The following is a 24,907-nucleotide window of genomic DNA, read 5'->3' as shown; positions in this document are numbered from 1 at the left end:
AGAAAAACACAGTCAGCTCTGTAAAGAGTGGCTGACCACAGATTACAGTAAAACAGAGCAGAAGAGACTCCAGCAGGTCTAGACCTGACAGGGAAGACTAGTCACCAAATGCTTGACTGTAGTAAGTTTTTAGCCTAGACTTAAAGATTGAGGCTGCAGCTGAAAGAGTTAAAGATTCACACCTAAAAGAACACAGTTGTACCCAAGGAGACTAAATGTTGAACCTGTTCATATGAATCAGCATCAATAATTACATAACTTACATAGTAGTTTACAGCACATCCTGAAGAACAATTTCAATAACTGTAAGATAAGCCTCAGATTCAGAGGGTTAATCTTAGAGTCAAAACTATATGGAGTGGACACCTATACATAGATAAACCAGACAAACCAAATGGCCTTCAGACTGCGAACAAAGAATCTGTTCTGTTTATCTGTTGCTATTATCAGTTTCTTCCATAGTCACAGAGACTAGCGCTGCTTTTTTAATGAATAATAAACATTTTGGCAGGCCGACTGGCCGAACAATATGGGGCTTGTGCAGGGTCTATTAAAGCAATTATCCACTAGGCCAGTGCAGCAATTGCAGTCTCTTTTTATCCCTGCGCTTCATTCACTGTAATCTTTCGTTATGGTCAGAATAGCAGTAAAGCTAGGCGGACAGCAAAGATGAGAGGACATTGGGACGGTGCTCTAAAAAAATCCAAACTAATTATATTAAATTACAAATGAACTGAGGGAGTTCAGGCTGCTCATGGCGCTTGTTATCAGCGTCCAAGAGGCTTGCAAGCAGCTTTTACGCAGCCATAGTTTGTCCTATTATAGTCCAATTAGATAAGACAGACAGCTTAGTGAATGCACTGTCTTGGTGGAAAGGTTGTTGGGTGCACTAAGCCAAATTTTGCTCTCCGACATGTCGAGTCAAGAGAATGCCTGAGTTTTGGGCTAGAGGAATCATTATAAAGAGTTTTGTTCCCACAAGACAGGTTCCACTTCACTGCTCCATTATCTATTTAGCTCCTGACTCAGTGTTTCAGAGCACATACTCATTTCCTTGCTTCTGCAGACGTTCACTCCGGGCATAATGAATGTTATGACACTGCTGTTGAACTGTGCACCATATTTGAAGAGTGCTCGCATGCATGTGTATGAGTGGTAAATATTGTCTTTGTTCTTTTGTGCGATAGAACTGATGGCCACTGTTTTGGAGACTCGAACTAAAAGGAAGTCGGCAGCTCTGAATTGGCAGTTCCTTCCATTTTCCCCCCGCTCGCTTTGTTTTCTCCCTTCACTGTACAGATCCGAAATCTCTGAATCAGCCGATCCAAAAATGAAGATCTTTGTAGTTGGGGAAAGAATGGGAAGTCTGCCTCTTTCGTTTGCAGTCTGCTTCTGCGACTATGGGAAGGAAGAGGCTCACAAAGCCTGTAGGAGGGGTTGTTATGGTTAAGATGTGCGCTTTTTGCCCCGGAGCAGTCCAACGTTTGGGCTTGTAGCAGCGCTCCAAACAGTGGCATCACTGAAGCGGCCAGCTAAGAAAATACCCAGGGGAAAACTTGCAGGAAGAGAAGTCTCTCGACATTAAACTGTTTTGCTTATTTTCAATAATTCCTCTTGCAACGTTGTCCTTTTCAGCTTGTGTTTAGATCCAGGATAAATAAGAATTAGGCAGAGGCTTGTTCTCACTGGTCCAAGTTTGGACTTTCTCCCAAAGCAAACCCTGGGATCAGAGGAAGAGAGAGAGAGAGAGAGAGAGAGAGAGAGAGAGAGAGAGAGAGAGAGAGTGGCAGAGACAGATAGAGAGAGAGACAAAGAGGCAGACAGAAAGAGAAGAGAGACAAGACAGAGAGGGAAAGTTTTTCATGGCTCTGGTATTATCAGAACTGGTCAAATATCTCAGGCCTTGAAGCTGAGAAAACCTGCAATTTCCTTTTGGGATCAATAAAGGTTTATCTATCTATCTATGTAGGAACAATAGGCTATTTTAGCATTTCTATTTCTCCAGTATCAACAGATTTCATATTAAGAAATATCAGAGAACTGTGAACCTACTGCTCATTATTAATGCCAACATTTTGTCAGCCAGCCTTGGTGTAAATGCCTCAGATTGGCTGTTTGATGTGTCATTCCATGTCATTTGACTCAACATCTCTGCCGCAGTACCTGTGTAAAGAAAAAGGAAGCTGCTGGAGGTGGTCTCCATCCCCGTCTGTGTGTGTGTGAGCACGTGTGGGTACAAGAGACAGAGGGGAAATGCGTCACGCTTCAAACAAAAAGCAAATTGGGACAATAACAAAAAGGGAGAGAAGTGGTTTGGCTAGGCCAAAGTCCAACGGACATCACAGTTATTGGTGACCTTACAGACAACATAAGAAGGGGCATGTTTGAGTGCACATTCATTCCAGGTTCGCTGGGGACATAGACGCACTGACCTTTGGTATAGACAGGCAGTCGTCACCATGTTTATAATAACTTTGTCCAAACACCTAATTCTCATGCTCATATTTTCCACACAGACACCTAGTCGGTGTGGTCAGAGTGAGTGAGGCTGCTGGACAGTGTGTGGAACAGCAGGCTGCCCATGACATGGCTGGAGTAAATGAAGAGGGACATGGAGGAGTTCACCTGAGGAATGTTCCTTCAATTAATTAATTGGCTTCGGCTCTTCAGAAAGCTCTGCAGCAGCAGCCGTCACTGGGGAATGTTAAATAAGACGACCAGGGCCCTCTCATCTCTGAGATTCCTGCTAGGGGATGGTGCTCCTTCACCGAAGAAGAAGTTATTCAGTGAATTTAACCAGTTTAAACAGAAAACAAAAAGGTTCTGAATGCAGTATTTAAATATTTAAATATGACTCTTTTGGCTTGGCCAAAAATCTAATGGACATCGGTTATACTACGTGTAGTAGATTAGATGACGCATGTTTGGGATAGACTTGCCTCGTCTGGGTGTTTCCATGAGTACTTTTGGCTGTACATTTATTTATTTATTTATTTTTAAATGGACCTCACACAAAATGAATTTTACATTTTAATATGAATTGCATTTGTCTTCACCACAACATAAGGGCAACACTGTTAGCTCTCGTGTTTTTGGGTGCCGTTGGCCTCTTATGTTAGCTGTGGCAGACAACCTCCAAAATATTTGAATTCAACATGAATAATAGATGATTTAAAATGAAAAGTTGTCCAGTATCGACATGCAGAAGATACTAAATATGAAATAATGTTATTTATTTTGCTCTTCTGTGAATTCAGAGACACCTAGATTAGGCTTCCTATGTTTTTGTCCAATTTCAACAGTCACTGCAGTGCAAGACCCGCACCACATCATACCACTAACATGCCAATGTCGCTGCTGTGCTGAGAACGGTTCACCATCCTAATGATATATGCTCAGTCATCGCTAAAACCGTGGTGACGCCTGCATTTTGTCTGTACTTTTACTCATTTTCATAGGTAACAATATATCGTCATACAGTAGGTCTGTTGAGACAAGCGTGATGATTGGTTTGATTTACTTTGATGGCCTGCAATTTCCACAGTACTAGTAAGTAGCTATAAGCTTCCAATACATGTTAGCTACATTAGCCTTATAGCTTCAGCTCAAAACTAGAGAAACAATCTTCAGACAACAAACATGTTTTGGCTGATCAACTACATTTAGGGGAAGGGGAAAATGTGTATATTTAATTTACATTCTGTACTAAACTGTCCCTTTAACCTCTTGAAAGGTCCAACTCACCCAGTTTAACCAGCTATCTAATTATCAAGCCCTTGATACTGTGCAGTGTTGAGTCAAAGGCTTATTGACGTACTGTGTATGTTGGAAACATGGATGAAAGGCACATTGGCTCAATCTAGTGGCAATTCACAGTGGAATATTGGCTGCACTTAGAAGTCAGCAGGATCTTCCAGTCCATTTACAGTGCCAGCTGTACACATCCTGTCATTTTTCTTTCATCAAAGACTTTTTTTGTTTCCAAGAGTTATGGTGATGAACATATTCAGGTAGTAACAGAAAACAAACACACCTTTAAACACAATATATTGGCAGAGGTTGATGTTATAACCATACTTCATATGAAAGTAGAAGTACTGTTAGCTAATAAGTCAAATAAAAATAAATAAAAAATATTAAACAACATAGAAGCTCGAAAGTAAAGCTCAAAACTACTTAACTAGAGTACTGGGTGACTTACAGAACTGCAGTGGACATCCTATTATATATACCTGTTATATTATTATATGTTTGTTGATTAACATTATGATATATATATATATAGCTGCTGTCAGAGCAAAACCTCATATCTCCAGAATGGTAACTTTACAGGAGAAGAAAAAAACCTAATTTACTTTTAATGTAAGTCAATGGAACTAGACATATTTCCATGTCATTTTGGGCCATTTCTTTTCGTCTCTTCATCATGAAATTTACACACAATGTAAAGGCCAACAGGTGTTTCCAAATATTTGGAATATATATGTGTGTGTGTGTGTGGCTGCTGTTGAAACAAAGCCTCATATCTCTGTTTAATATATATATATATATATATATATATATATATAGTCAGTCTGATCTGAGTGAATGAGAATCCACCACCCAAATCCCAAATAGCTGCTCTGTAAGGGTCTATGGGGGACCTGACCATTGAAGAACAGGGTAAAAGGGGGCTACAGTCTGTAATTGTAGAACTACAATGTACACCTATACAGTAAGTGGAGCTGATAGTAAATCAACCAAATGGGTGTCCAGTGTTTTACACACAACCATATCAGCAGAGGAGCTAAAGTTTATTTGGCTCTATTATTTCTTATTTAGGTTCTTATTTAGTTCAAAATAAAATAACAAACCTCAAAATTCAGAGAAGTGTAACCAATCACAAAGCAGTACAGATGCTGTCACTAGCGTTAATGAAGTTAGAATATTAGTTATAATCCTTTATAGTTAATGAAATTACACACAAACATTTGTAACTAAATGTTAATGAAGAAAGCATGAAAAGTGGATTACTTTTTCCAGAAATACACAGGAGAACTACTTTACCATCTGAACTATTATTAATCCTTTTATCTGAATATCTCACGTAGCTGAGTAAATGTAACCGGTTACCACCCATCTCTGAATATCGGCCACTGATGAACAGAATAAAAGAAGAAAGGCAGACAGCGAGTGAAGATCAATATGCTTTAATAAGATATCAGTGCAGAGATACAACTTCTTATTGGGTAAAATTTCCCATACAGTATTGTCAACAATAATAATATATCATAATAATGTCAATTTTAATATAGCATATGAAAATACAGGATTGAGTAACCTATCCAAAACTTTAATTGGATAAAGGCAGACTGTCCAAAGGAACTGACTTAATCAAAGGTTTGCTGATATTGTCTTTAAAGTTGAAACAGGTCAGGTATGTTAATACAGATGACAAAGGTTAAAATGTAATGTACAGGTTATTTTTGCCCTTCGTGCCTCAGAGTATCTAGAGTTACTGGTGAGTAGCCTCCGTAGTTGAATGACTGGACTTACCGCTGCTCTCTTCACATGCAAATACACGACTCTCAAATCAACTTGGGGCTCAAAAGTATCGGAAAGGTTTGTTTTACTGTTACACTTTGGCCACACTTGGATTTACAGATCACCTAATGCTATGTAGAATGAAGTGTTTCTGATTCTGATTATTTCTTTCGGAACTGCTTTGTGTTACAGCAGACTATACATGATCAGGTGAGTAGTCACACCTTAAACTCTCGAGGTACCACTAATGTCTAATATCTGCTGAAACACTGATGCTGGTGTTTTTCAGCCCTTCTGCTCTATTCTCTCCTAATTCTGTTGGAGCACTTCATAAATAGGAAAGAGATCGAGCAAGAAATTTGAAGACAAATCTGCTTCAGTGGGCAGACTGAGCAGCTCTCTCTCTACCACTCACTATAGGGAAATTATTTCTCTCTCCATCTATCTCCCATTGGCCTGATACTGTGTCTTTTCAGCAAATACACTGTATCAGATAGGAAGGAAGAATCTTTAAAGGGCCCATATAATGGAAAACCAAATTTTTCCTTGCAGTTTTTAAATACATGAATTATGAAAACATCAAAACATGTCACTGCCCAGTCCATACAGTCCATATATGAAAACTAAGCTAAAAACAGCTGGTTTTAAAATAATTGATTTTGTAATGTGACAAATAAAAACAGTGCGTTTACATATATCATCATATTCGGCCTACAACCCCACCCTTTCACACTGCAACTATAAAATGTATGTATTTTTGACATGTTACTGAGTGTTTGTTTCATCTAAACAGGAACACTTGAAATGAAGTGTGACCAGATAAATGTAGGATGTGGGCCCTTTAAAAGAACACTCCAGCATTTTTCAACCTAATCTCGATTGAACCATCGATTACTGCAGACAACACCTTCCTTTAACTGAGTAAATGAACAGAAAAACCCATTAACTTGAAGCTCAACTCAGCACCTGCCCATTGGCTTCTAATATAAGTGAGTTTCATGTTAACAGATTTTCTGCTCTTTTACTAAATACAGGGAAAATTGTTTATGGTAACTGATTATTAGCTAAAGACGGAACAGATGGACAGTATATTTTATAAGGATGTTAGGATTTGCAGCCTTCAGGTAAAAAGGTTATTTACCACTGCCACTCAGCCAGTATCAATCTGGCAACCCTCCACTGGTAATCAGCACCTTCGCATCACTTCTTTCAGCGTGCAGCTGACTCATGTTACCAGCTGCAGCCTTCCGTAATGTTCCTTTTGAACAAATTACAATCCATAAATGGCAGATAATGGCAGAATTACCTGAGCAAAAAGGGACCACTTTCCATTAAGTTGGTTTTGCTCACCCTTGTGTGCCCACACTGTCTGACAAGCGCATTTCAGATACTTAAGCCATCACAAAGCAGCACATCTCCAGTTCAATGTCAGGCTGGGACTGGACTGTGCATAAAAAAGCCAAACTTCACCCTTTCAGATCCTGACTGCATCTCAGCCATTTCATCTCCATGGGGTTAGCATCAGACAAGTAAAGGATTAGCAACAAGGATACAGTTGCATTAGTTAGTGTGTGTGTGTGTGTGTGTGTGTGTGTGTGTGTGTGTGTGTGTGTGTGTGTGTGTGTGTGTGTGAAGAGCAGATTAGATAGCCGACAACTACATCTGTGCATATGAAGGGCATGGCTTGGTTACATTAGTGATGAATTTACCATTTAGACATTAAATGGAATTCCACTGATGTTTTAATATTTCTCTATAATTCAGTGGGTGTGATGCAAACAGTTATTCAGATTGGTTTGATGTGAAATGGCTAATCATAAAGAGACTTACCAATTCAGTTCTCTTCATGGTGGGAACCAGGCGTTGCCTTGTCTACAACGCAATTATAGCTAATTTATTTACTAGTTTACTATTTCCTAGAGGGTTTTTAATGTATTGTTAATAATAAATACAACCAGAAGGTTGCCAGTTCAATACCCTGAGCTGACAGCATGTTACTGGGGTGCCCTTGAGAAAGGCACCTAACCCCCTGCACCCAGGGCGCTGTGGATAGGGCTGCCCAACTCTCCGGGCAAGTATGCTCACTGCCCCCTAGTGTGTGTGTTCACTAGTGTGTATGTGGGGTTTCACTGCAAAGATGGGTTAAATTTCCCAGTTGTAGGACTAATAAGGGTCACTTAATTTTAATCTTAATGTGAATGTGCCAGATTTAGCCAAATGGCTAATTGTCATCTGCTGTCCCTGAGCATGTTAATATTAATAATAGGGAAATGGTGCTTTCAGGAACTCTTTTGCCTTAAAATCCTGTGCATATATGGTACCACTCTGTATTTTAAAATATGTTTTAGGCCAAAAACTTCACAAAACATGCATAAAAAAATTAAAGTTTAAAACGCTTTAGACGTCTGGTTTCTATCACCACCACTGTGAACAATTCTGACTCAGCAAGTTTCTCTAGAATGGAGGATTTAACATCAAACCACCCTAAATTACTTATTTCACATTGTAACCATTTAATTACAAAGACATTTTAGAAACTAGTGGAATTCCCCTTTAAGTCATCAGTGATTCAACTTTATAGACAATCTCAGTTGGTATACTAAGTATAGAAATACTGTTAAAACTGGATACATTGAAAGCAGTTTCTTTGAACACAATCTTTTAATAAATGATAAAAGTGATTATTTTGATTATAATATTTTACTCTCAAAAATAACTAATTTGCTACATCTCAATAGCAGAACCATTTTTATTCTACATATCTTTTTTTCTCTTATTAGAGCAAGAATAAAACTGTACTGGCCTGCCAACAAAATATAATATGCCTTTGCATATTACAGGGGGAAAAAATGCCACTAGAAGGGAACGAACAGATACCAGCACTACAGACCACTTAAAATCAGCACTCCGATCCACATCTACTAAGTAGATAAGACAAAGTACCCAGGTATTTGAGCGCTACAACTCTAACTTTATAGAGAAATTTATAGTAGAAACTTTAGAGCCTCTTAGAGCCTCGTGTTTACAGCTACAATGACAAAAAAATATATATATAGAGTGGTCACCACACAAAAGACAATGGCTAGAGAAAGAGAGAGAGAAAGAAAGAGAGAGTGAGAGAAAGAAAGAGAAAGAAACTGACGAAAAGAGGAGACAGGTGCAACACTGGTGCAAACGGAAAAGAGAAGGCACTAAAACATGCATACATATGACAGGTAAAAGGCTTAAGGTGTCAGAGGTAGGAAATTTAGAGGAGAACAAAAAACAAAAGCGGGAGAACAAATAACATTCTTACAGTAGATCATCTTTCCTCAAGACAGTAGACTGCTGCTTTTAATGCCTGACAGGCAGACGAGAGAGAAACACGCTGAAAACGAGCTTACAAGTAAAGAAGAAACAGATATGCCAATGACAGTACAACTCTGCAACAGAACATCAACTAATACAAAAAAATTCAACTCATTATGAAAGAGCTTTTTGTTACTAAAAATAATATATTATACTGTATATATAGCACTGTGTATAATTTATAAAGATGAAGACCATACAAATAGAATCAAAGCTACGTTGTTGTTGTATACGGTGGGGTATAGTGTGTACATTAGCCAATGGGTATACTGTAGAGTGAGTGATATAGCTGGGTTAATGGCACTGTAGGGGGGAGGTGGCAAATCTAGGTGGCCTGATCCAAAGCCCGCAGTAGGTCACTACCCTGCAGCAGGTGCAGGTTGCCTTGCAGAGGGACGTTGACCTCACAGTCGTAACGCGTCAGCTCGGGCAGACAGTACGTCTCAAAGGAGGGCCCGAGGAGACGGCTCGCTACACCTGCCAACGCAAGCACAAACCAAATCATTATTTACCCTACACGCATATGAGCCCTTCACTTATCCATAATTGATGTCATCCTGCATAAAAATAGTCATTATACACAGTTGGGTCCACACAAGCAGTCCAATTCGTACTTCTTCCAACTGATTATTCCTAAAACAGCAGATACTCTTTTTCTATGCTACTGAATCAGAAACACTCGACTGAGTTCAACAGTATGAGCTCACCTTCCATTTTTGTGTTGGGTAGCATGTTGTATTCTCTGTAGTTGCAGCATTGTTCTGGATAGAGCTTTTCTGCCAGTCCTATTTGATTACGTGGATACAGGGTTTTCCTGTGCTGGTGGTCCATGCCAGCTAGTGGGACCATGCCTTTATCTGCATAGGAAAGATATAATGCATTTTAAATTGATTTAGTAACAAAATCAAAACAGAAATGTAGACATTTTCCACTGTACAAAATAAGAGGACACAGGCAACAAACTCTATGAAAAAGTTATGGACTACCATACTGTGATACCAAAGTGGTCAATGTTTAGTAGTCAAGTTGGCAAATTCTCTCTTTCAAGTCTAACCCATTAAAAGGCTTATTATTAAATGATTAAACTTGGCTTATTCAGTAACTACTACGAATTACTTAATGACTTATCTGACATACTCAATAACTACTATGAAACTATTCTGTAGATCTTCACCATTCTAACAAAGCCATATGACATGATTCTAAACTTTACAGAAGGTGGAACAAAGTTAATGTAAAGAGATGTTATTCCAGATGACTTTGGACAAGTTCTATTGGCCCAATCATTATGAAATTGTGTGAAAATAAAAAAAATGAAAATAGACGTATATGGTTTTCATATGACAGTGGTGGAATTACATAGATACAGGAGTTCTGGATCCTTGCCAGGAGTAATATGAGCTGTGTGCTTGGTGGAGGTAATAACCCTGGCTGCTGAGTTTTGGATGCACTGAAGGCGATTGATTAGTTTAACTAGAAGGCCATTAAAAAATTTACTTTTAATGTAAGTCAATGGGAACAGACATTTTTCCAAGCAATTTTGAGTCATTCCTGTAAAGAACATTATGTAAATGGCAATGGGTCCGTTCAAATTATGTCAAAAACTGAAAAATGACTTTAAAAAAATGGACATACCAGGTTTTGTTCTGACAGCAGCAATATGCTGCTTCAACATTATTCACTGCTGTGTTGTGGGCTGGCGTCTTTGTAAGTATTTCTCATAGTCATATGAAGGTCTTTTTACCTGATAAGGCACTGGTGCTGTGAGACTTTCTGTCCAAGACCGCACAGCTTTCATTCCTCATCCTCTTCCATATCATCTCTGGTGGCTTAGCAGCAGACGCTTCGCCCTGCAGAATACACAAATAATCCATACTGACTTAAACAGGCCACTAGAACAATATTCTCCAAACCAATTGCAGAGACTCCCAGGTGCTCCATGTTCTTGATATATACAAGATATACATGCAGCATTGCAGAGTTGTATACATAATTATATATTAAGATACGTTTCTAAAGTAACTTATAAGTTCTTGTCAAATTTGGGGGCGTATTTTGCTAAACTCTGTTAGAATACCATCCAAAATAAAACCACACAACTGTGTGAGGTCTATGATGGTTAGAAACTGGCTCAAAGCAAATTTACAGGGTCAAGGCATCTAAAAGCACTCACCATGGTCATCTGTGAGAATGAGCGCTTCATGCTGTTTGCTATTGCGAGCCGAGCTGGGCTCAAGTCTCTGTAGGCCTCACTGGGCCCAAATTTCTCCACAGACCTGCCAAACAACACAGTCATTACTTTCACTAACTGCAAAGATAGCATCACTGCAAACACAATTCTGACACACGGCCAAGAGAAATATGTTCAGAATCAGCCCAAAGAGCTCTGCTTCACCTTTGCTTGTGAAGGGGCATCCGACTCACTGGCACAGCCTGGCAGGACCGGTTTGAAGCCAAAGAGTCTATCAAGCTAGCCTTGGCGTTTGGATAATTTAATGGAGGGTCAGGCGGCCATTGCAGATTCTGACGCCCACCCATAGAAGAAAGAGGTGTACTCGCTGGGTCGTGGTAGGGAGGGAGTTGTATGGGGTTGCCGTACGCTATGGCTGGCCAGGGGTCCACAGAGCCACCACTGGGCCTTTGTTTTTTCTCTGCAGAGCGTAGGTTAGGCTGGAAGCGGCCTGGTGTAGGAGGGTTTAGGGGCTGGAAGAGACTGGCAATGTTGCTGAAACTCTGCTGAAAGGCCACCAGACCAGCAGCCTCTGATGGAGTGTCCTCCGGGCAGATGGGGTTCAGCTGGAAGTCTTCACCATCCATTGGGATGTAAGGGGCCAGCGTCTCCAGATCCAGATCACTTAGGTCAGTCTGAAAGACACAGAAGAGGTCAGAGTTCAGCTGGGAATGTACAAACAGATGAGACAACATTTAATATTCATACTTATCACTCTTATACTTAATTATTCACTATTATGTAGAGAAACAAGTGGAGATAAATGACATTAATGACACTATAGACCTCAAAGGGTGAGCCTTCAAACAGTAGCCAAAAATAAATGACTTGACCCTTAAATGCAGGGGTGATTCTCCAGTCTTCTCTTACACACAGTGGGGTCCAACAGTGTGAGTTTTTATTATAAAATAAATAATCAGCATAATAATTTGATTAAAAAGGATCATTAAAATATTTACATTTAAATTCTAAGACTTTGTTGTTTATTTCCAGGTTTAAAAAATAAAATCCCAGGTTTTCAATGGGGTATCAGACTTTTGGACCATGTTGTACTTCAGGTCATTAATTATATTATATCTACCCCAAATTGATCTACAAACTGCCATTCTCATGCAAAACTGTCGAGGAAAACTGGAAAAGGAAATGAGGTCACAGGCTGTTAGCACCCGACATATCCCTTTAAGCACAGGGTTATAAAAGGTGTGAAAAAATCTAATGATCAAGTCAACATGTTATAACTCCTAAATCTAACAGGATTATATGTTCCTACCTCTTGGCTGCAGGAGTTCTTTGTCTCCTGTGTGTCCAGAGCAAACAGTTTCTCAGTGAGCTCCACCTTCAGGTCATTGTCCACTGAGCTGTAGTAATCTCCTGGGCTGCTTGGCTGTGGAACATGATAAAACCACTAAGAATCAGAATGAAAAGGGTTGATTTATCAAGCTTAACACTCTAATAATCTAGATAATTGAAGAGCCCATTTAAAGGCTTGTGGGAGGCTTACTGTGGAGCAGCTGCTCAGGCTGGGAGTGGCGCTGCTGGGAGGTGGAGCCTGAGGTACAGAGTAGGTGGTGGCCATGTTTGGCCTGTCTCTGGCAAAGCTTGGTTTGTGGCCCTCATCAACTAAGTGAGCGGCAGACACTTCTTTGCACACTGGGTAATCTTCATATGGAGGACGACCTGCAATGTAAAAGACTTTGATATCACTGTAATGTGGACGAAGCCTCCACTCAAATAATACCTGCATTGTGGTGGTCCTTCATCAATTACCACTTAAAACATTCCAAAAGGCTTAAAAATGGAATAAAACATCTAAAACATATTTCATTGTTTATATTAAACTGCAGTGGTTCCAGTCTTGTACTGCAGGATGTCCTGCATGGACAAGCTCATCCTGGCCTTACCAAAGTCAAGGGCAATAACGGTATCTCCAGGTGTGGGTGCCAGGTGGGTTAGATCCTCAGGCTCCTCTTTGAGTGTGGTGAAGAGAGCTCCGCCGGTGTCCTTGGCCCTGGCAGATCCAGCCTGGATGAAGAAACTGCTCATGTGGTGAGTCTTGAAACAAGGCTTGTTCTGGTCTATGGAGAAGACCATGGACTTCTCCTCAATGTCACTGTGAAATGAGAAAGGGAGGCAAGAAGAATGAAAACATCCTCTGTGATAGTTTTTCGCAACCTCTCAAACTGGACCTGTGGTCCACACTTTCATTCCTTACCCTCATAACTACTGAATTTATCTTAGAATATTTTAGTCTCATAGTACTTACAGAATGACTCATACCACTTACTGGATGATCAGACACACAAGTGAATATTACGTTTGTTTAAAGGGCCCATATTCTGTCACTCTTGTAGTTTGTTTTATTTGCTGAGGTCCATTTATGAGGTTTATGTGGTCATAATTTATTTTTACTCAATCATTTACAGACCTCTCTTAATCCCTCAGAATTAGATGTCTTTGTTACTGTGCCCATATATATATATATATATATATATATATATATATATATATATATATATATATATATATATATATATATATATATATATATATATATGTATGTATATATATGTATATATATGATTTATATACGTAAATGAGTTTGTTCTGATTGGCCATCCTGTACTAAAAAAGTCCAGGCTGAAACACTCTTTAGAACTTCACTGTGAATGGGTGGGGCTTAAGTGATGTTGGCTGAATAGATGGACACAGGTAAATGTGCTTATTTTTGTGACATCACAAAAACACTATTTTCAACAGCCTGTTTTTGAAGCTTAGTACCCAGATATGGCCTGTATAAACTGAAGAGTGAACAGTACATTTTGAAAGAATGCTTACACACTGCAATAAACTTTTTTTTAAAAAAGGGAGGAAAATTAGCCATTTTGAGATATTTAAATTAAAATGTTAAAGGGCCCTTTAAGGGGTTGAAGTTTAAATGACTTTCAAGTTGACTACCACAGCAGCTAGGTAAGAATATAAAGAGAAGTAGGTGCTTTTACAGGATTTGGCCTTCTACCCACCTCAGCACATAATTGACGCACACAATGCACTGTGGCTGCGAGTTGCGGCTGTTGTAGATGACCGTGCCCTGCGTCTCCATCCAAACGTAACCCCCATGCTTGGCCAACATCCGATACTGACCACTCACTGCCTGCCCTTTTGTGCATACTGCAAAGAGGAAGAGACAAAGAGATGAGAGAGTGGAGAAAAAAGAAGAGTTCAGCAGACATTCGCAATAATAGTAATGTGCTAATAAACGTTTCTCAACTGAATATTAAAATACTCTCATAACTTACATCTAAGTTTTATAGCAGTTTTAAAGGATCCATATTCCATTTTGAGTATTTGTTTTTGCCCTGACACCTGCTTACGACATTTGTGGTGTTTTATTCACCAAAGACAAGACCTCTTTATCCCTTAAAATTAAATAGCGTGTTTGAGACTTTTATGACTTTTATTTGTAAGCAAGCTCTGTTGTGATTGAGCCTCGTTCAAAAAGCAGTCCAAGCTGAACCACTCCTTCAGCATGAATAGCCAGAACTAAATTGCTATAGGCTGAATAGGCAGATATATGTAAATAAGATATTGTGACATCACAAAAACAACAAATCCAAAACCGGCTGTTTTTGCAGCTTCATTTCCACAAATAGTCTGGGGAGTTATTGGGATACATTTGGAAATCTACCAAATTACGTTAAAGAATTTTATTTTAAAAAGTGAGGACAATATGTTGTTTCATATGAGCCCTTTAATAAGTGAATACTAAGGCTATAGTTTAATGGCCTAACTATTAAAATGCCTTGTTGCATGTACACATATTGCAGTCTAAAACAAGTCACCCCCTCTGGTGAGGCAGTAGCAGAGCTGACTCACACACAGGCAGGCCAACATACAGACTGACAGGAAAGTAGGGCTGAGAGCGAGACAGCCGCAGAGCCACAGATCAGTACGAAGCGTCTGATAGAAGTTTTGACAGGCTGTCTCTGTGGCTCTTCTGGCCTGAACTTGGTCCAAGTCTGGCGTGGGAAAGCAGTGGGCCTGGGGTTGCAGGGTTCACTCCGGGCAGGATTAACCCAGACCAGTGCATGTGCTTCTCTGCAGCCCAGTCACGTTGGCCCAACCACTCAGCTGTCTGTGTCCACACAGCCGGAAAGCTAGCCGCATAGAGGGCCCTTTCTCTAAGGAGTCTGTGTCCTTGGTCCTGCCTCCATGACACGATGTACGACATGTTACCGAGCGTGTGTGTTTGTCTGTGTGTTCTCCGATAAGCGCAATAAGCTTAAAGCTAGCGGCATTGATGCATGGGCACAGTTCGTGGTCCAATGCCGAAGGGGCGACTAAATGAGTTGTTTATTCATAAGGTTTCATCCAGTGTACAAGACACATATGCATGCACAAAAGGCAAGCCTTTCTCTCCTTCCTTTTCAACAAATCCAATCCAGATCAACACTTGCTTTGCTGGTCTCTCTTCCTCTCCTCAACACACAATGAAAGGGCCCTAATTGCACGTTAACGTCACCGTGGATAGAAGCCACCCCACCTCCAGCATCTGATTAGGGGCAATCTGGGACACCTGGCCGAAACGAGGGAGCGCCAGCCATGGTCAACTCGATGCTCTTATCTCTCCTGTCACAAGTCACCCATAATGGGATTCAAGACATCCTAATGCCCGCTGCAGTCGCCCCTAATAGAGCCAATCCAATAAGGCTCTTTTGAATCACGCTCATAACTCATACGCGCATGCGAAATGCAATTTGACTGCCTCCAGGGCCTGCTGGCCTCAGCGCCTGTCCCCACCCGCACTGCGCGGACAAGTCAGGGTCTGTAAACCTCACCAGATATTGAGTTTCACCTCTACATGTTTGGATAAAGTGAGATAAACAAATTATAGTGAGAGGGTGTTGATGGGAAGACACTGAGGAGCTGTAATGCCCAAATGTGCCTTTTTTCAGATAGGACGACCTAGTCGAAGACTGTAGAAGAACACAAACACATTAAAAGCATATAGCATACAAAACGGCACAGGAAAATAAATTCTGTAATTTCTGAACATACATAAATGCACTGGGCCTCCAAGTGGCCAGCCCTCTAAGCCTTGGGCCCATTATCAGGAGAGCGCGAGTTTGATGCCTGGTGTTGCTACAGCCATCTATGGCCAGGAGTCCAAGAGCGCACAACTGGCCTCGCTCTCTCCAGGTAGGTAGAACGGCCCTCCTTCTCCCCACAACATTCAACATGATTCTAGTCAGTGCAGGTATCTGTTAGCTGGTGGTTAGAGATCTCCTTGCATGATTAGTAGTCCAAAAACACTGCATCAGTGGTAGTTTGAAAACATATCGTGGCTGGATTCACATGACTCGGAGAAAGAAACAACAAGAATATAAAAAAAAGTACTAGTAAAACATTTTAACATGCAAAAATAATCTGAAGTATGAAGTTGAATTTATTACTAATGTACAGAAGAACTTTTACTTAATGTATAAAAATGAAACTAAAAGTAAAGTACAAGCAAGCCAGTTAAAATGAATCTTATCATAGAGAGAGAGATAGAGAGACTATCCCATTCTATCAGCAGTGCTTTTCTATGAAGATTGTACAAGCTGTGTGTGCACAGTTTAAGCTCTGTGTCAATAATGTGCACATCCACAGTAGCTGAAGTCAGTAGTCTCTGTTCTGACCTGTTAAGTTTAGATTTGTTGTGAATGACATGAATATCACCTTATGAATTTGAAAAATGTACAGACTGTAAAGTGAAAAAAACTTTTCAAACATATGTATATATTTTCCTTTTGAAGTAAGTGCAGTAACTAAAAGATAAATCTCCAGTACAGACACTTGAAAACAATGTGCAATAGCAGTGTTATTATTGGACCATCTTAGGGCAGAGTGTGAATGCTTCCACAACACTTTAGCATGACAAATAGGCAAGCTGAAAGATCAAGGTCAAAGAGAAAAGGGACAGAGATGGAAAGAAGAATGAGAGGTAGAAGGAGAGAGGCGTGGAAAAGAGAGCAGCTGAAAGAAAAGAGAGTCGCCGGGGTGTTTGTTTTAGGCAGACGGGTGTACAGTGCTGTCCAAAAGTCCACCGCATTGTGATGTGGGCTTATCGCAGCTTTGTGGTGAGGGTTAATTAAGCAAAGCACAATAGATGGGGATTCAGGGTCATTGTGAAAGCAAAAGAGAAAAGAGGTCAGTGGCTGCATGCGCTTGTGTGTTATGAGAGGGGCAGTGAAAGAATACGTGCAGCTGAATGGGTGTGTACGTATACGTGTGTGTTTCAGTCTGCATTCATGTCTGCATCCGTGGCTGTCTGTCTGGGCATTTGCCTGTATGTCTGTGTGCTGGGATGAGTACGGAAAACTAGATGCATGTAAATCTTGGACTTTTATACTTAATGCATTGGTTACTTTGAGGCACAAGTGCTTTTAATGCAGACTGCAGTACATGAAAAGATAGCATTTTAATATGAGGATGCCTGTGAGCAAATCATGTAAGAGACATGCTTCAAAAAGAGCAGCATATTATGGCATTCCTGAGAATGTCCCCATTTACTGTTAATGTATAGCCATTTGTGGAAAAACACTATCCAGGTCATCTGGACTCTAAACTGATTTGATGACATTATAAACCTCATATCCCTGCTGGAAATTTTTGGTTCTAAATACGTTCTGAGAATATTTCACAAATGTTCTAGTAAAATTTTGAGTGGAAAGTGTTTTTTTTGTCCCAGAATGGGTCTTCTGAGAATGTTTCCTAAAAACATCATCACGTAACATAATCTGTGGCCCTGACAACCTCCTTAAAACATCCTCCAAATGTTGCGTTAACACATTGTCTTGGTTAACATGTAACTTTATAGGAACATTATTTGAAATGCTCCTTAAACATCCTCAAAATGTTCTTTGAACTTTATATTAAAAGGTTTTATTTAAACATTACTGGAACTTGTAGCCAAAGTTAATGGTAGCCAGTTATGGCAACTTTCCCTACTAGCTGGCAAGTCAAACCCAAGACCTGCAACATTTTTTTGATTTTGTATTAATATCAGCCCTTTTTACAATGTGCTGTACTACAACCCCCAGCATGCAATGTGCAATGTACAATGTGCTCCCCTCCCCCAACAACAATCTATGACACAACAGTTACACTACAATTCTACACCAGTCAAATCACCAAACACAATAGTTGTGTTTAGGCTGGAGTTCAACCAATATAAACACTAAATATAAACTGTTTATATTGCTTGAACTGCGTGTGTATATATATATATATATATATATATATATATATATATATATATATATATATATATATATATATATATATATATATATATATTTAGCTTACTACAGGTGCTGATAATGTTCTGTTGATGGTTTGGCATGTCTTGAGTAAACAATGGCCAGTTTGGGTTATAGCAAAATGTTAGGAACCTATTAATGGTTGAGTTTGACACCCAGTTCTAAACACTACACACATTTTAAATTAGCTGAAGAATGAAAACATACTGTATTGCATGTCATTATAATAGATAATATTATTATGCATTTATAGATTATCATCTATGATTCTAAAATCAATACATCAGCATCACCTTCAGATTTATTGGCACATTGGGACACATGCCTACAGATTAAAGAGATGATCACGGCTCCACGCAGGGCACACCTGAATGGCAGCGCTGCTGTAAATGTGTGTTGGTCTGTGATCCTCCACCCAGAGATGAGTGTTCGGCCTTGTTCTGTTTGACAGGGCTGAAACCGTAAACCTTGGGAACACGGCTGGCAGCACCTGAGCTGACCTGTTCTGCAGCGCTTTCTCAGAAGCAGGTCGCCAAACTCTGTTTTCTAATCACATCACGCACTGTCTCACTTTACCCCCGGCTCCTCCTCTCTCACACACACAGCCTTTCAGCTCTGCTCACGTGGGTACAGTGTGTGTTTTGTAAAACTGTCATGTGATTTTGCAGGCTAGCGAATTATTTGTTTTTGCCCAGAAATTCTGCTCTGGGCCTGCGTGAGCGAGATAGACAGAGTCAGAGAATCAGAGAGAAAGAGAGAGTGAGAGAGAGACAGAGAGACAGAGAAAGGCTCTCAGTCAGCATGACACTTTTGTACCGAGGAAAACAGAGGAGGAGCTTACAGTTCTGGTGGCTTTTGGTGACGCTTTCCGAGTCGAGAGCGTGGTAGAACTCGTACACGGAGCGACCAAGGAGATCTTCAGGACTGTAGCCCATCAACTCAGTCACTCTGAAAGGAGGAACAAACAAACACATGAGCACTTGCTTAATACCTTGTCAGGGTCAAGAATGAGCAGGATGTGAAAAATGATTTAATGTCAAAGGGGAATTCCTTTCAGTTCCCTAAAGAACGTTCTTCAGAACCCATAGATGGTTCTTTAAAGAATAATTTATGAGATTTGAGCAAAGATCCTTGTTGAAGTCTAAAGAATCTCCACATAAAGTTAATGTTCTACACTCACTGGCCACTTTATTAGGTACATTAGGTGCTAGTAAAAGATTGGACCCCTTTTGCCTTCAGAAGTGCCTTAATTCTTCATCGCATACTTTCAAAAAGGTGTTGGAAACATTCCTCAGAGATTTTGGTAGGTTATTTGAGTTACTGTTGCATTTCTATCATCTCTTATATCATCTATCATATCATCTGCCCATTCTCCTCTGACCTCTCACATCAACAAGGCATTTTCGTCCACACAACTGCCGCTCACTGGATATTTTCTCTTTTTTGGACCATTCTCTGTAAACCCTAGGGATGGTTGTGCATGAAAATCCCAGTAGATCAGGAGTTTCTGAAATACTCAGATCAGCCCATCTGGCACCAACAACCATGCCATGTTCAAAGTCACTTAAATCACCTTTCTTCCCCGTTCTGATGCTCGGTCTGCACTTCAGCAAGTTGTCTTGACCACCTCTACGTGCCTAAATGCATTGAGTTGCAGCCATGTGATTGGCTGATTAGCTATTTGTGTTAACAAGCAGTTGAACAGTACCTGTACCTAATAAAGTGGCCAGTGAGTATTTATCAATCAAAGGTTCTCCCTAGAACCAAGCCAAAAATCTTTTGGTGTATTCAGCACTGTGCAAAAGTCAAAGACCACCATGCATTTATTATATTTCCAAACAAAGTGACCACTAAGTAAAAGGTCATTTTCAAATTTCAAGCTATATGCTTTAAATTTCAATTTTCAGGAGATTTTAGGATCAGGATGATATTATATATACATAATGATACATGATATATTATATCTATTCACTTAAAAAAAAGAAAGTCAAAGGAAAATGAGAGATAAAAATGGGAATTTGAAAAAAATGTAGAGAATATGGAAATTCTAACATGCAAGGCCTGGTAGACCACTAAAACTGCCCCCGTAGAAGAACAGAATTTGCTGTTGTTGGAACAAAATCTCCAAAAAAAAAAAAAAAAACTCAACCTGTAATGGAAGTAAATTAAGAAAGGGAACTGCCTTTTTCATGATGTCAAAATGGTTTTGTCCCAATGTGGTTTTGTCCCAAAAAATGGAGATGTGGAGAAAAAATGGAGAAAAATGGTTTTGTCCCAATAGCAGCTTTTGTCTTTGTGACATCTGAAAAAAGTTATTTCGGTCTATCCTTCCACTGTGAGAAGAAAACTCAACACTAAGTCTGAACAATGAACTATCCACTTCAATGTCCAGACCTCAGTTTCACTGAATGTGTTTGGATTAATTGGATCAGGAGAAACACAAAATGCAACCAACTTCTAAGACTGAACTTTGGAGGTGTGGAAAAGTATCCTTGTACATTTCTTTGAAAAACTCAAAGTAAGGCCCCTGAAAAGAATGGAAGCTGTAATAAAGAGTAAAGAGTTGACACATTAATTTCATGACACTACAAAACTTTGCACTTATAGGCCTTTTCTCCTGCAAATTAAATAAATGGATGGTGGTCTTTGGTTTTGTTCAATACTGTATATATGCTCCATATGTATTTTGCATATGTCCCTGTACATAATAACCATGTAGGTTAGCCCAGTCTCTCTGTTTTTTCTACAAAATTTTCCCCAAAAATGTATAAAAACATGCACAAACACATGCCTGCGATTTGAAAATGCAAGTCTTCTTCATTCGTTCTCTTTGAACTTGCTGAGATAAGTCAATTTAATCATGATCTATTTCATATGGTCTGGTCAGGAGAGGATAAGAACTTAATGACCTTGATTTTCAGAGGATTTTCGGCGGGTTTGTGTGGTTCTGAGAAAGATTAATGCCACTTTCCCGTCGCGAGGTCAGTGCACTAAGACAGATAACACTCTCCATTTCCAGTCTTACCTCCTCTTCTTCACTTCAGCTGATTGCAGTAAATGAGAGAAGTCTTCATTTAACTCTGACAGTGCTGGAATCAACTACTGATCATGATTTGATGGACACTGCCAGACTGGATGAAATCTGAATGATTAGCTGGACAGCACACCAGCAGTGAAATGTGTTTACTAACTGATGATAATCCCATATGAAATCAGTTGTACTGCTCTTTTCAGCGTTGAGAAAATCTAACTAAGCATGTTTACGAGCTTCTGAACCACAGCTTGTTTGTTCTCTTGTAACACAAGGTACTAAAGGTCGATACTGGAGTGAAAATCCAGAGACAAACAGAGACAAAGAGAGAAGCTGAGACAGAAAGAGAAACAAAAAGAGAGAGAGAGGAAAATAGAGACAGAGAGTGAGAAAGAGAGAGAGGGAGAGGGTGAGAGAGGGAGACAGAAAGTGAGAGACAGAAACAGATACAGAAAGTCAAAGTGAGAAACAAAGACAGGAAAAAGAAACAGAGAGAGAGACAAAGACAGAAAGAGAAAAACAGAAATAGAGAGAGAGAGACAGACAGAAAGTCAGAGACAGAAAGAGAGAGAACATATACAAAGAGAAATGAGTAGCTACGAGATATATTCTGTTTACCTGCTAGGAATTTATTATTATTATTGTTGTTGTTGTTGTTGTTGTTGTTGTTGTTGTTCTGATAGGGAGAGAAGGAAATATAGAGATACAAGGAGAAAGAGAGAGCGGACTAGAGAGAGAAACAGAAAAAGAGAGAATGAGAGAGGGAGAAGAAGAATGTGAAAAGGGTGAGAGAGAAACAGAAGAGAAGAAAGAGACAGAGAGAGAAAAAAAGAGTCTAAAACTCTCTCATAATAAAGTGCTCTATATTCTCCAGCTACGTGTCAAATCACTGATGATTAAGGACAGTGACTGCCACCCACAGCATCAGGGACACACACTGAGGGGGTCTGACTGAGTGGGATTAAAAGACGCCGACACCTGGGTTAAAGCAGATTTTAATACATAAAGGAAATAACTCTAGCTGAGTGGATGGTAAGAGCGAATGACGAACACTTAACGTGGTCACCTAGTCAAAAACACTGCAGCCTTAAAGTTAAGTTCTCCAAGTTCTCTAAGCCAATTTTCTGACCAATTTCCACAGAATTGTGCTGCAGTTCTGGGAACATAATAATGATAATATTGACCGTTGGACAGCGATGTGGAAAAGCGAAATAACCAAGCTCCTCTCATACACAACCCAGACACAGATCCCTTTAAACGGTGTGGAACTTTTCAGCAAGTTAACGCACAAATAAAAGTCTCTAATTCTGTTTGCTTATTCCTGATGTCCTTTGTCCTCAGTCCTGCTCTCTAAAGCTCAGTCTTTCATCCTGTCAGTCAGGAGCGCGACTGCCCTGCTGCATGATTCATTGCATGACAGACTGCATTAAGAACTACTAAACTACAAAGCTCCACTATTATTTACTAATTTATTATTTACTATTGATGACTGGAGAAGGTGTCAAAGTTTTGTTAATTATTTACTGGCGTTTAAAGAGGCTCTTAGGTTCACTTATAAAGAGAGAAACTTTTGATTTAAAATCAATTGATTCCTTAATCATCCTGCCTGCTATATATGGAGAGATTTTGATTTCCCACAGTAACTGCTATGCATGCATGTTCACACTGGGCACAGTAACATGCATCAGGAAGTGGAGCTGGAAGTTCCTGTGTTTTCTGTTACTATATGAAACAAACGTGATGCTGCTTTTATTGTTGGATGCACTGTAATAGCTGTGTGTAAATGGCTTATTGCTGATTTATTTCATCAGAGCATTAATAAATGGAGGCTGAACTGTGACCTATGTTTCTTTTCAGTGTTTGCTTGTTCAAAATGGCAGACTGTAACAAAAAAAATAAATAAATAAATAAAAATTAATAAAACAAATCTGAAGCTTTGTCAGACCGTGTTCTTAAGAGGCCCACGTCATCATATCACTATGCCATATATTTTTCTCACTTTCTTGAAATAAAAGTGCTTTTAATTTTAAAATGTACTGGTCACTAGTAATTTCATACAGTCCGTATACAGAAGCTGCAAGAGGAGACTGTTCGGAATTGACTGTTTCTGCGATGTCACAAAAAAGAACACGTAAATATATTTGCCTGTGCAGCCTCGTCCATTCACAATGAAGTTATAAGGATTTTTTTGGCCTGGGCTGCTTTTTGAAGGAGATACAAAACCAAAAATGGCCAATCAGAACAAAACTAATTTACATACATCAGTCTTAAATGCTGTTATAAAATAATGTTTAACTGTAAGGGATAAAGAGAGGTTGGACAATGGTCATGTTAAATATTATTATAACTGTTTTTGATACAAAAACCCACATAAAAGTTCTTAATGGACTTTAGGGTAATAATAAAATAGAAGAATATGGCCTTTAAAAGTAAATGAGAGCAATGAGAAACCATAATATTAAGAGGGAGGGACACTAAGCAAAATGCTCACATGTCATCTGAATAAAATCTTACATCAGCAATTGCTGTCTTTCATTTTACACTTCATTGGGCAAGAACTGTGTTGATGTACTGTGCTTTATTCTTGACCAACCAATTGACACCTTTGAGTTGTGTAATTTCTCTATGAATTTCAGTGTACAGTGTAGAAACAGCTTCTTTATTTGGGTCCTGTTTTTTTCCTGCCAAATTAAATTGTTAGGACATAAACAAAGTCATTCAGTGTGGGTTGATCTGAAATGCTTCATTCTAGAGAACTTTAGAAACCTGTTACACAAACAAATTGTTCACACTGGTGGTGATAGGAACCAGACGTATGAAGAGTTTAATACCTCTAAAAGCTTCATTTCAAAAGATTATTACATGAAAAAATTTCATTTATCACAACAAATTTTCACATAAAAACTCAGGAGACACGTGTAGGTTCACTGGTGGTTTTGCATTATAAATAAAATCACTATATTTGCATTGCAAATATTGTGACCCCTGTTCCTATCACAACCACTGTAAAGAAATCAGAGCTTGTCCCTTTCTATACAATGCACCATTTCACAACAAACCACTCTGAATGACTTTACATCTCAACCATTTCATTAGTAATTTATTGAAAACTCTGGAGTTCCCCTTTAACGTTTGGGCTTATTGTTCAGTTTTTAATCTTAAAGGAATCCTCTGGCATTTGTCAAGATAAACTCTTATGTGCTGCATCTGTAGTGTAATTTATATTTCCACGATAACAATTGTGATCATTTTTCTCAAACCCAGCAGAAGAACAGAAAATGTTATACTTGAACCACATTTACAGTAGAAGCCGACAGACAGGTGCATACAGTCAGTGGGTACTGACCATAGAGATGAGGCTGAAAAGCAGGTTTATAATTCAGTAAATAATATGCAGTGGCCCATAAAACTCAGGCTGCTCGCATGATAACCCTTTAATGCTTAGCCATGTTGTCACGAATGTATTGCATAAGC

General features: G+C 39.4%; 1 protein-coding gene across 1 annotated transcript in view; it reads right to left on the bottom strand.

The window, feature by feature from the left end:
• Positions 1-5,173: 5,173 nt before the first annotated feature.
• epas1b (endothelial PAS domain protein 1b) overlaps positions 5,174-24,907 on the bottom strand; it is a 60,253-nt gene continuing 40,519 nt past the window's right edge. The window contains exons 7-16 of the mRNA XM_017690592.2: positions 19,244-19,350; positions 14,122-14,269; positions 13,003-13,211; positions 12,603-12,778; positions 12,372-12,485; positions 11,267-11,736; positions 11,045-11,147; positions 10,616-10,721; positions 9,579-9,728; positions 5,174-9,348 (exon numbers count right to left, since the gene is read on the bottom strand). Coding sequence (XP_017546081.1) covers positions 9,197-9,348; positions 9,579-9,728; positions 10,616-10,721; positions 11,045-11,147; positions 11,267-11,736; positions 12,372-12,485; positions 12,603-12,778; positions 13,003-13,211; positions 14,122-14,269; positions 19,244-19,350 — 1,735 coding nt within the window. The 3' untranslated portion in view covers positions 5,174-9,196. The remainder of the gene's footprint in view (positions 9,349-9,578; positions 9,729-10,615; positions 10,722-11,044; positions 11,148-11,266; positions 11,737-12,371; positions 12,486-12,602; positions 12,779-13,002; positions 13,212-14,121; positions 14,270-19,243; positions 19,351-24,907) is intronic.

Source organism: Pygocentrus nattereri, chromosome 5, assembly GCF_015220715.1.
Source record: "Pygocentrus nattereri isolate fPygNat1 chromosome 5, fPygNat1.pri, whole genome shotgun sequence".
NCBI classification, from domain to species: domain Eukaryota; kingdom Metazoa; phylum Chordata; class Actinopteri; order Characiformes; family Serrasalmidae; genus Pygocentrus; species Pygocentrus nattereri.
The sequence above is the reverse complement of the archived record's forward strand: the minus strand, read 5'-3'. Positions and strand labels throughout refer to the sequence as shown.